General features: G+C 40.6%; 1 protein-coding gene across 2 annotated transcripts; it reads left to right on the forward strand.

Moving 5' to 3' along the window:
* The first annotated feature begins 986 nt into the window (after positions 1-986).
* Positions 987-11,298, forward strand: Trmt10b (tRNA methyltransferase 10 homolog B (S. cerevisiae)). Of its 2 annotated transcripts, XM_013026593.1 has the most exons (8): positions 987-1,210; positions 2,325-2,433; positions 3,395-3,519; positions 7,108-7,260; positions 8,476-8,554; positions 9,389-9,456; positions 10,044-10,167; positions 10,968-11,298. In XM_013026593.1, exons 1-8 carry the CDS (start codon positions 1,025-1,027, stop codon positions 11,072-11,074), a joined length of 951 nt encoding a protein of 316 aa, XP_012882047.1. In that variant the 5' UTR covers positions 987-1,024; the 3' UTR covers positions 11,075-11,298. The 2 variants fall into 2 exon arrangements, with proteins under 2 accessions (XP_012882047.1, XP_012882048.1); XM_013026594.1 differs by lacking the exons at positions 2,325-2,433; positions 3,395-3,519 and having other exon boundaries at positions 1,113-1,210; positions 7,119-7,260.

The following is an 11,298-nucleotide window of genomic DNA, read 5'->3' on the forward strand; positions in this document are numbered from 1 at the left end:
CTTCTAATCTATAATTTTGAAAATCTAGAAAATAGTTTACTCAGCCATCTTAGGAGTGGTTCTATCATATGATGTGTAGAGGATACCCAGAACTTCTCAGATGACTTATATTTTTTAGAAAACTATAACAGTAATGCTAGAACAATTTTGGATAGTAGTACCAGTAACAACTAGTCCTTGTTTTTCATTAGGTAAGCAACATGTACCTGGTCCTTGTGGCAGTTCTGTGATGTGGTTCATCTCATTGAGCAAATCTGTGACAGCTAGTTAAGTGTTTTACCTGCTGTTCACTACTCAGAAGTGGGGAGCTGGAAAACATGGCTGAATCCTAAAATGCCTATTTTCCCCTTAAAACAGCCTATCTAAAACAGTATGTCTAAACTGAAAACTAAAATGTGGCTTAATTTTGATCACTTAGTAATTAGAGCACATGAACAAAACAATATGAAATCAACAATGAGAAAACAGAGCTATAGGACACAGCAGTGTGTGAGCCTCTTGGAGTTCTAATATAAATACAGCATTATTGGGGATTAGACAAAACATAATCATCGTGGCAAAGTGTAAAATCTGCTTTCACCTTGATAAACTAATGGTCTGTTTAATAGACCTAGAAAATTAAATGAAGAAGTCCAGAGATAGAGGGAAAGGATGGTTTGGTTTTGTTTGACAGTCTACTGGGATAGAGATTTGGACTCAGTGTCTTGCAGAAGCTGTAGGTTGGAGTATCCTGGTCTGAGCTTAGGCCTGGGCAGAAATGTAAGATCTTACCTGAAGAAATAAAAAAGACTTATGGGTATGGCTCAAGTGGCAGAGCACCTGGTTAGCAAGTGCCAGGCCCAGAGTCTAAACTCCAGTGCTACAGAAAAATAAAAAGTAAAAATGGGTCAGTATATACCCTTCTGCTCCGTCACTAACACAGATTTGGCTTTCAGGTATCAGGAATTAACCATGTACATGAAATTATATCGTATCTTACATGCTTGTGCCTTTTCCCACTTTGAAAGGACAGAAGACTTGGTGCATGGATGGGGAACTGGAAGGGAGGGCTCATGGAAGGGAGTCACCAGTGCTGCAAGGACCAGAAGGCACCCTAGAGGCCACGGGTGAAGATGGACTCTGGGAGAGTTTCCAGCTTCTGCAAATGGACATGGACTGCGAGCGCCAAGACGGAGAAGGGCTCCCCACGGGCAGCACAGCCTGGTGCTCGGTGAGGGTTATGGGTGCTGCTGAGGCCTGTTCCATAGAACCCTGTCCTAAGTCCAAAACAGGCTAGGAATAAGTTTGGAATATCCTAAGTGGTGAATTAATTTTCTGCTAACGGGTTTAAAGTTTGTGTTTCATTTGAATCATAAGAAAAGTAGGTAAAGTTCTTAAAAGGGTCAGGAACTGTAAATTATGCTTTTGGCCCTGTCACAATGATTTATTGTGTCCTTGAAAAGTCTTTTTAGGGGCTCTGTTTTTAGTAAAAGGTGAAATATTTATACGATCTGAAGAGAAACCAGAGTATTAGGGGCTCTGTTTTCTCTAAACACCTTCTACTCTTTTTTTGTTTTTCCTTTATTTCTTTTGTGCTGGGCCTGGGTGCTGTCCCTGAGCATTTTTGCTCAAGGCTAGCACTTTATCACTTAAGCCACAGCTCTACTTCCAATGTTTTGGTGGTTAAGTGGGGATAAGAGTCTCTGGGACTTTCCTGCCAGGGGGCTCAATTTGAACCACGATGCTTGGCCTCCTGAGTAGCTAGGATTACAGGTGTGAGCCACTGGCACCCAGCTTAGGTTTTGGCAGGTTTTTAAACTCTGGACCTGGATGTTGTCCCTGAGCTCTTTTTGCTCAAGGCTAGTGCTCAGTGCTCTGTCACTTTGAACTACTGTTCCACTCAGGTTTTCTGGTTGCTAATTGGGAGATAAGCGTCTTGTGGTGGCTTTGAACTGTGACCCGTAGTTATCAGCCTCCTGAGTGGCAACGATTACAGGCGTGAGTCACTGCCTGGCTTAGTTTGTTTGTTTTTTGCCAGTCTTAGGCCTTGAACTCAGAACCTGGGCACTGTCTCTGAGTCTCACTGTGCTCAAGGCTACCATTTGAGCCACAGTTCCACTTACAGTTTTTCCTGTTCATGTGATACTGAGGAATTGAACACAGGGCTTCATGCACGCTAGGCAAGCACTCTACCACTAAGCCACATTCCCAGGCCTTAGATTTGTTTTTAAAAAAAACTTTTCCTCTCTTTATATGTAAATGAAAAAAATGAGTAGCTGTTCCTAATATTCATTTTCCTTTTTGGTGTTTATGAAGTTCTCAAACAATTTTGTTTTCTGGATAAGAAAAATGTCCAGAGAAAACAGAGACATTGGGAAAGGATAGTTGCAGCAAAGAAGAGCAAAAGAAAACAAGAAAAAGAAAGAAGAAAAGCCAATCGTGCAGAAAATCCAGGTAATGATAAGTGAGAATATTGATTATCGTATCTACTTTTAGTGTTGCCTTGAAGGGTAGGACTTAATCTGGTTTTACTGGAAAACAAAGGACCACAAAGCAAAATTTAAGATGACCCTTTAAGTATAGCTGTCTAGTAGACACATATAGTGTTTAGTATTTTTTTTTTGTCTTTTGCTTTTGGTGCTGGGGATCAAACTCAGCATGTTGTATTTGCTAGGCAAGCACTTTGCCACTGAGGTACATCCTAGCTTGTGTTTAGCATTTTATTAGCATAAATTAATTACACAAAGAGATTGCATTATGATACTCACATGTACAAACAATGTACTTTGATCAAACTCACTGCACTGATATCACTTGTTCTGAATCCTTTCACTCCCTTCTAATGGTTTTTGGTGTTTTTTTGTACTGTTTTCATACACATATATAATACACATCTATAATATTCAGCCTCTATTCCCCTCTCCTCCTCCCTTTCTTCACCCATTAGTTCTTCCTCTCCAACAGACCTTCTTTTACAGTCAGGAGGACATGTGTATTTATAAGCTGGAAAGTAGAAGAAAGAATACCTCAAACAGCCAACATGTATACAGTGTTATGTACTAGGTTCAGTTCTAAGAATTGAAGGGGTGGGTGCTGTTATATCTCATTTTGTAGAAGAAATAGAGGCCCAGATAAATGAAATAATATGCCAAAGATAATTTAGTTAATAAATTAATCAGATGGGAAGGGAAGCCTCTGGCAAATGTTGGCTGAACAAACTGAAGTTGGATTTAAACATAGTATGCTCCAGGTTACACACTCTGTACCGGTCTACCATACATGTTCGATCTAATGAATGAATACCTGTAGAAGTCACAAGTTTCTCTCAGTATGCAAAGATATAAAAAAGAGATCTGTTTTTTACAAAACACTGTTCCTCTGTATTCCCTCTCCTTTTTTTATATTTCTGCCATAGGCATTTGCCCCCAGCACAGCAAACGTTTTCTGAGAGCCCTGACCAAAGAGAAACTTTTGGAGGCCAAACACTCAGGACCAAGACTATGTGTGGATTTGAGTATGACCAACCACATGACAAAGAAGGTAGAACATGCACTAAGCCCAGGAGGGTAGAGCCTTTACAAAGAGAATGACCACTGCCAGCATCTGGAGCTCTTTAGTTTTCCAGAAGTATTTGGATTTCTACACTGAGCCACTTAGTTCCAAGATGGCTGTTGGGAAGAATGTGGGTGAGAATATGTGGCCCTAGGTTTTGTTTGCAAATTTTACTTGGTTTTCTGTAGCTACCACCTTTGCCTCTCTGTTCATGGCCTGATCTGGATGGAACCTTTCAGATTCCATCTGACTCTTTGTCATTTGGCATGAAAGGGGAATATTTGCTTCATAGCATGTTGTGGGGAGGTTATTTGGTGGAATGTCTTCTTGCTGGGTATGTGTTTTAATACATTTTTGTATCTTTCTCATTCATCCCATTCATGAGGGACTTCTACCGGGATTCTGGAGGTGGCTGAATAGATGCTACCTGATAGTGGACAGAGGAGACTGAAGGCAGTTTATTAGTCTTATACCCTCACAACCCAAGGTTAGGAGGCTGTTGCATACTATACAAGGCCTTGTAGGGTTGATTTGAGAACAGAATGAACTACCAGGGCCTGTGGGGTGTGGGCTTTGTTGTATTAAGAGGGCAAGTGCTCTCTGGTTGGTTGCTTGGTCTGGACAGTTCCATGGGCTGGTAGAAACTAAAACGTGGTACTCAGGGATAAGCAGGAACTATTTCTCATCTCCTTTATAGAGAAGGTTTTTATGAACTGAGTCTGGGAAGACTTTAGTGGTAAGTGGGAAGATTTGGAGAAGTGGCTAGACAGGGGTGTTGGGAAGTGACTAGGAAACCAGATGGGAAGGGAAGCCTCTGGCAAGGGTTCAATGTCACATTCAATGCAAGAGGATTAAAAAGCAGCTGAGTGCCTGACAAAGCTGGTTTCTTCTAGGAATTTACATGGTGGGTGAGGAAACAAAATGTGTCATGCAGAATAGATGAGCTGGTAACGAGTCAGTGCCAACAGGCTTGGGCCAGGTAGAGATGGACCAGGATGGAGCAGAGGTCCATGGAAAGCCCAGTATTGGGCCTTGATGATAGTTTGTTTCCACAGAGTGGATGGAGAGTTCTGCAGACGAAGTACAGAATTTGAGCTACAGGCCAGGCTGGTCTGGGGCAATGAGAATCTTGGATAGGGACAGAGTTGTAGAACTGTAGAACTGTGTACTGGGTTTCTTAACCTAGAGCTACAGAAGGCCCTGAAAATAGAAGAGATTCCTGCCAAGAATCTAGGATATTCTGCAGGTAGTATTGTTGTGTAGATTTTGTCCCCGAGGCAAGGAAATATAGCTTATGCCTGTGCTGAGGAACACGTACTTGAGAGAATGAGGTGGGAAGAGTGCTTGAGCCCATGAGTTCCAGGCCAGCTTTGGTAATTTAAAAAAAAAGGCAAAACAAAACAAAGAAACAGGAAGAGAAGGCGCCAGTGGCTCATGCCTGAAATCTTAGCTACTCAGAAGGCTGAGATCTGAGGATCATGGTTCAAAGGCAGCCTGGGCAGGAAAGGCTATGAGACCTCTTTATCTCCAATAAACCACCAGAAAAGTAGAAGTGGTAAAGTGGGTGATAGAGTGCTAGCCTTGAGCTGAAGAGCTCAAGGACAGTGCCCAGGCCCAGAGTTCAAGCCCCTTGATTGACAAAAACAAACCAAAAAACAAAAACAAAAAAGAGGAGGAAGAAAACACGATTTTCATGAAATGATAGGCAGATCAATAAATGAACCTATTATAACTATGTAGAACAACAACAAAAAAGATAAAAACAAAAACCATAGGGGGAGAATGGTAGAAAAAGTGACAGATTAAGATGCATAGTACTTGAGCTGGATGCTGGTGGCTCACACCTGTAATCCTAGCTCCTTTGGAGACTGAGATCTCTGGATCAAGGTTCAAAGCCAGCCCAGACAGGAAAGTCTGTGAGACTCTTTATCTCCAACTCCAGAAAACCAGAAGTGGAACTGTGACTCAAAGTGGTAGAGCACTAGCCTTGAGTAAAAAGAGCTCAGGGATAATACCTAGGTCCTGAGTTCAAGCCCCATGACCAACAACAGCAACAAAAAAAGAAGAGGCCTTGGAATGTGGCTTAGTGGTAGAGTGCTTGCCTTGCATGCATGAAGCCTTGGGTTCAATTCCTCAGTACCACATAAACAGAAAAAACCGGAAGTGGTGCTGTGGTTCAAGTGGTAGAGGGCTAGCCTTGAGCAAAAAGCTCAAGGTTAGTGCCCAGGCTCTGAGTTCAAGCCCCAGGACAGGCAAGAAAAAAAAAAGATATATAGTACTCATAAACTGATGTGTTGAATTGAAACCCCTTTGTATAACAATTTAAAGATTATTTTAAAAATTAATTTAACTGAAAAAAAAAACAAAACAGGAAAACCCTAACTGAAACTGGGAGCATCTGGAGACATTCTGGGTTGCCACACCCTTGAGTCAGTAGGGATGCTGATTCCTGGTGGGTTGAGACCACACATCCTGTGATGCACAGAGCAGTCTTGCAGCATGCCAATAATGCTGAAGTTGAGAAGCCCTGTTCTGTTGCATGGTAGACTTTCTCTACAAGTAACCATCAGTTTTCACTGAGTCTCTCATTTCTCTCCTCTCTCCCTTCTCTCCTCTCTTACACACTCTTGAGTTGAACTTAGGTTCTTGTGTTTGCCATCATTTTACCATTTGATTATTGTGTCTTGTTTTTGAGATAGAACCTCACTAAGTGACCAGGCTGACCTTAAACTTAATCTCTTTTCTGCCTCTGCTTCTGGAATATACCATGCCTGGCTTCTCTTATTTCATATATTTTCAATGTTAGTATCTGTTGGTGGGGTGTTAAGTGAGATTGCTAATCTTATTTGTTTGTGTCTGTTAGTGGAGTGTTAAGTGAGGTTGCTAATCTTATCTGTGGGAGTAGAGTTTGAGGGGAACTTGAACTGAGCCATTTAAAATCCTTCACCAGAAGTCAAGGCAGCCAGGTACTACTGGGCCTCAATTTTAGGTCTTATTCCACAGTATATAAATTTCAAACAAATCTATTTTCAGACTTCCTTGTTGTATGTGCTGGTGTCTGTATGTTTTTCAGAGTGGAGTTGGAGTTCTTTCATAGAACCTCTGTAGCTCTCTGAAGGAGTTAACAAGATTAGCTGAGATAATCAGATGAATCAATTTCTCTGTTGAACAAATTTAGACTAAGCTGTGAAACAACCTTCTAGAAAACAAAGGAAAGTTAAAGCTTCCAACCCTGTAGCATCTCTTGAAGTTAGGGAGAAAGGTGCTAAATGTATCTGATGGAGTATAAGAATTTTGGTCATCTCTATTTTAAAGCATACATATCACATAGTGAATTTCATGTATCATACTAAATAGACAGTAGCAGGGTCAGTAGGTGGAGGAGTTCAGGTTTCATTAACTTTCATCTGTTAAGCTGTAATGGTTAGAGGGTGTAACATGTGTGTGGTCATCCCTGGAGAAGCCATCCTTCTGGATGTAGCCTTTCTGGAGTAGGGTTCATTGAACTTGTTCATGATAGTGTATTTAGAGTAAGCTAGCATGTCTCCAATCTGAGTTGTCCATATTCCTTTGAAGGAATTGAGTAGGCTGGCTGGACAGATCCGAAGGTTGTACGGTTCAAACAGAAAAGCTGACAGGCCCTTTTGGATCTACCTCACTGGATTCACAAGTGACAGTCCTCTCTACAAAGAATGTTTGAGGATGAATGATGGATTTTCTACTTACCTGGTAAGTACCTTTTTGCAGGTTGTTTATATTTCCTAAAAAGTACAATAGGGTAATAGTATTTGCTTTGTTTTACTTTTTTATATTTTGATCTATAGCTAGTACTCTGTGGGTTCCACAGTAATCTAGAGATGAGGGTATGCATAGCTTACCAGTCCCCTGTAGATTTCAAGGGAATATTCCAGTTTTGGGAGGTTTTTTTGGAAAATGTCCTAATTCCTCTCCTAACTCCTAACACACTCTCAGTGTGAAATTAGGAAACATGATTTTTAGATGAAGAGAAAAAAATGCTTCTAGAAGTAGTATGGATTTGACAAGTTATAGGTAATACTAAGTCTTTTCCACTCTTTGCCTAGGATCTCATAAATGTAACAGATATGCAAGTGAGACTTCAGCTCAGTTTCTAAGAAATGTCACTGAAAATGTAGTATTTGTACAGTATAGCTGGGACTGAGCAATCACAGCCTTCCTAGGGAGGCTCATCGGGGCCATGAGCATGAGGGATGCACTAGGTGGTGCTGCTATTACTGTCCTACTAATCTCCCCTGTAATACAGCCATTTCCAGTTTTCATTCTCTGCACTTTTCTGTGATTCTTGTATGTAAGCCAAATGGACCCATTTCTAGGGCTATGGGGTTCCCTTGCTTTTCTGCCTTCTTGCTTTTCCTAGATGATTTCCTTGGTTGAATTCTTTCCCTTTCATATGTGAATCTTATCTCAACAAGTCATCCCTGTTGATGTTACTCCTCTACCATAGTCCTGGCACATGTCCCTGTCCCTGTGTGAGAGCCCCATGTCACTGTTGTTCTCAATTCAATGTTTCAATGCCTATGCTTTTCTAAGATCCCTTCTCCAACTGAGAAGTTTTAATATACACTAGTAGTGGGCTGGGAAGTTGGATCAGTGGTAGAGTGCTTGCCTCTCATGCTATGAGGCCCTGGGTTTGATTCCTCAGCACCACATAAACAGAAAAAAGCCGGAAGTGGCACTGTGGCTCTACTGGTAGAGCATTAGCATTGAGCTGAAGAGCTGAGGGACAGCACTTGGCCTGAGTTCAGGCCTCACAATCAACAAACAAACAAACAAATAAATAAATAAATAAAATACACACACATACCTGTGAGAAACCTAGTAACTAGTTACTTAGTAACTACTAGTTGAATTGTGAGCTACATTTTAACCTCATTCCTATTACATTAGATACTTTGCATTTTCCAGCTAGACATAACCGAAGACGACTGCTTTAGTTTATTTCCTCTGGAAACCCTTGTGTACCTGACTCCTGATTCCGAACACGGTACGTATATAACTGCATGGATTCATATAGTACTTTTGTTCCTAGTTCTTTATTTCATTATTTCCTGTGACAGTTTGTTAAGCCACTTAAGGAGTATCTGAAAAAGGGGAGGTACATAGTCACTGCATGCTTTGCATCTACCAAGTATGCACTGGAAACAGATTTGGACCTTCTTCTCAACTGGACCTCATGTTCTGCCCAGCGACCCAGGTTCCCTGGTCAGCTCCCACTATTGCATCCTTGGATCAATGTTAAGTTTTTTTCCTAGAAAATCATTTATTTGCTGGGCGCTGGTAGTTCATACCTCTGGCTACTCAAGAGGCTGAGATCTGAGGATCATAGTTCAAAGCTAACTTGGGCTAGAAAGTCCATGAGACTCTTTATTTCCAATTAACCACCAGAAAACTGGAAGTGTGCTGTGGTTCAAAGTGGTAGAGCACTAACCTTGAACAAAAAGAGTTCAGGGACAGAGCCCAGGCCCTGAGTTCAAGCCTAGGACAGATGACAAAAAAAAAAAAATCTTATTTCACATAATTTTCAAAACTTCTAGTATTGATTATGATATTCCCTTCTAATTACATTCTTCTGTAGTTTTAATATTGCTCCTTTTCTGAATCTCATGTTGATTTGGATTTCCTACCTTTTTCTTCATTAGATATGTCAACAGGTTGTCTGTTTTTATTGGTATTTTCAGAGAATCAATATTTTGTTTTATTGTGTTTACTATATTTTTGTTTTCTGTTCATTAAATTTCGCCTTTTATTGTTAATATTGTTTTCCTTTTGCTTACTTTGGATTTAGAAGTTATAAACCACTATTTCATTTTTTTATTAGCTCTTGAAGAAATTGACCTAAACAAAGTTTACATTCTTGGTGGGCTTGTGGATGAAAGCATTCAGAAGGTAAGATTTTAGCCTCAAAATCTATTTTCTGAAAGGTACTTTTAGAGGCTTTTTGCCTCTTTCCTAAAGGGCTCAGGAGCTTAGAGGAGAGATAGCTCTTCCTAAAGTCACTGTCCTGCCCCAGGAAGTCCCTCTTCTCAGCAGCTATGTCCATATTCCTAACAAAAATCAGGAATCAGCATTAGTTTGTAATTACATACTTAGCCACTGTTGAGCTTCTTTAGTTCTGAAAAAATAATTCTGATCTTGAACAAATAAGCATTGACTCAATATTCAGCAGTTTGCTCTTGGTGAGGGACTAATTTTCTATTTCCCATACTAACTTCTGCTGACATATCTTATTCCAGAACTTTGAACTCAGTAGGGTTTTCAGATTTCTTTTTTGTTTCTATTTGAAGTCTTTTCGCTCTACAGCTTGAGCCATGACTCCAGCCCAGCTTTTCCCAGTTATTTTGGAGATGAGGTTTCCAGACTTTTTTCCCCAAAACTGGCTTTTAATTGGAATCCTCTGATTTGCTATGTGTACTATAATCAGAATATATTGATGTATAATTTCTATAATGAAGATATTTAACTGTGATTTACAGAAGGTAACATTTCAAAAGGCCTGGGAGCACTCTGTCAAGACAGCCCGTTTGCCAATCCAAGAATACATGGTTAGGTGCCAGAATGAGAAAAACTATCATTCAGAGATACTGGCTATCAATCAAGGTACTGCTCACATGATCCATACCCAATGTATGCTAGTTCTTAGGCTACCTTGCATGTAGTATGTGTGTGTGTCCCTGAGCTTTTTCGATAAAGGCTAGTGCTGTATCACTTAAGCTACAGCCCCATTCCCAGTTTTTTGTTTTGATTAATTGGAGATAAAGAGTCCCACATACCTCTCTGCCCAGGCTGGCTTTGAACTGGGATCCTCAGATCTCAATCTACTGATTAGGTAGATTACAGGCATCAACCACCAGCAACTCGCTTGCATGTTTTAAGTATAAATACCTCTTTAACTCTAGAGGCCTCCTGTAACTTATATGACTAGACTTCATTGTGTGCATTTTGTGGCCTTTATTCTGGCCACTGAGAGGCATTCATTTTTTTCCCTGGTCTCTAACTGTGTTAGATACTTGCAATTGTTCTCTTTACTTAGAATGCCTTACCCTCAAAGCTCCTATTAGCCAGTCACTCACTTCTTGTTATCCTGGATTCAATGCAGGAACATCTTAGCTGGAGCTTCCCTCCCTCTTGATGGCCATGTAGTTGTTTTCTTTGTTCCTGTGGAACTGTGTTACTGTGTTGTAGTACTGTCCATTCACAAGCCTGTCTCTAGGTGTAGGTTGAGGTTGTTGTGAACAGGCAGATCTTTTCCTTGCTTCTGTCCCCTAAGACCTAATACCATGTGTGTTGCAGAGAACATTCGTTCAGTAAAATATTCCAGAATACCCTTTTCTCATTAGTTTATTTCCTAGTTCTTTTCCCTGTATGGTCATTGTATATTCTGTTTACTCTCTTAACAGTATTTGATATTCTGTCCACTTACTTTGAGACTCACAACTGGCCTGAAGCATTGAAGAAAGGAGTATCATCAGGAAAGGGCTATGTTCTTCGGAATTCAGTGGAATGATGGGTAGCTACAGGAGGTGAAGTTCCAGAGATGTCTTGATAAAAGAACAGGGTAAAAGGTGGCAGTGGCATTTGCCTTTACTTGACATCCTCCATGTTTGTAGTATAGGCTAATATCAGGGACCATGTTTTATCCACAGTGCCTAGTTCACAGGAACTTTCCTGCTGAATGTCAAGTTTATAAAACGTTTACATAGCCAGGTGCTGGTGGTTCACACTTGTAAT

This window comes from Dipodomys ordii, unplaced genomic scaffold, assembly GCF_000151885.1.
Source record: "Dipodomys ordii isolate 6190 unplaced genomic scaffold, Dord_2.0 Scaffold95, whole genome shotgun sequence".
Classification (NCBI taxonomy): Eukaryota; Metazoa; Chordata; class Mammalia; order Rodentia; family Heteromyidae; genus Dipodomys; species Dipodomys ordii.

Coding starts and splice junctions, on each gene's coding strand:
- Trmt10b (XM_013026593.1), top strand. CDS start 1,025: ATGGATGGGGAACTGGAAGGGAGGGCTCATGGAAGGGAGTCACCAGTG. Junction 2,434..3,394: donor CAATCGTGCAGAAAATCCAG/GTAATGATAAGT, acceptor TTTCTGCCATAG/GCATTTGCCCCCAGCACAGC. Junction 9,457..10,043: donor TGGATGAAAGCATTCAGAAG/GTAAGATTTTAG, acceptor TGTGATTTACAG/AAGGTAACATTTCAAAAGGC.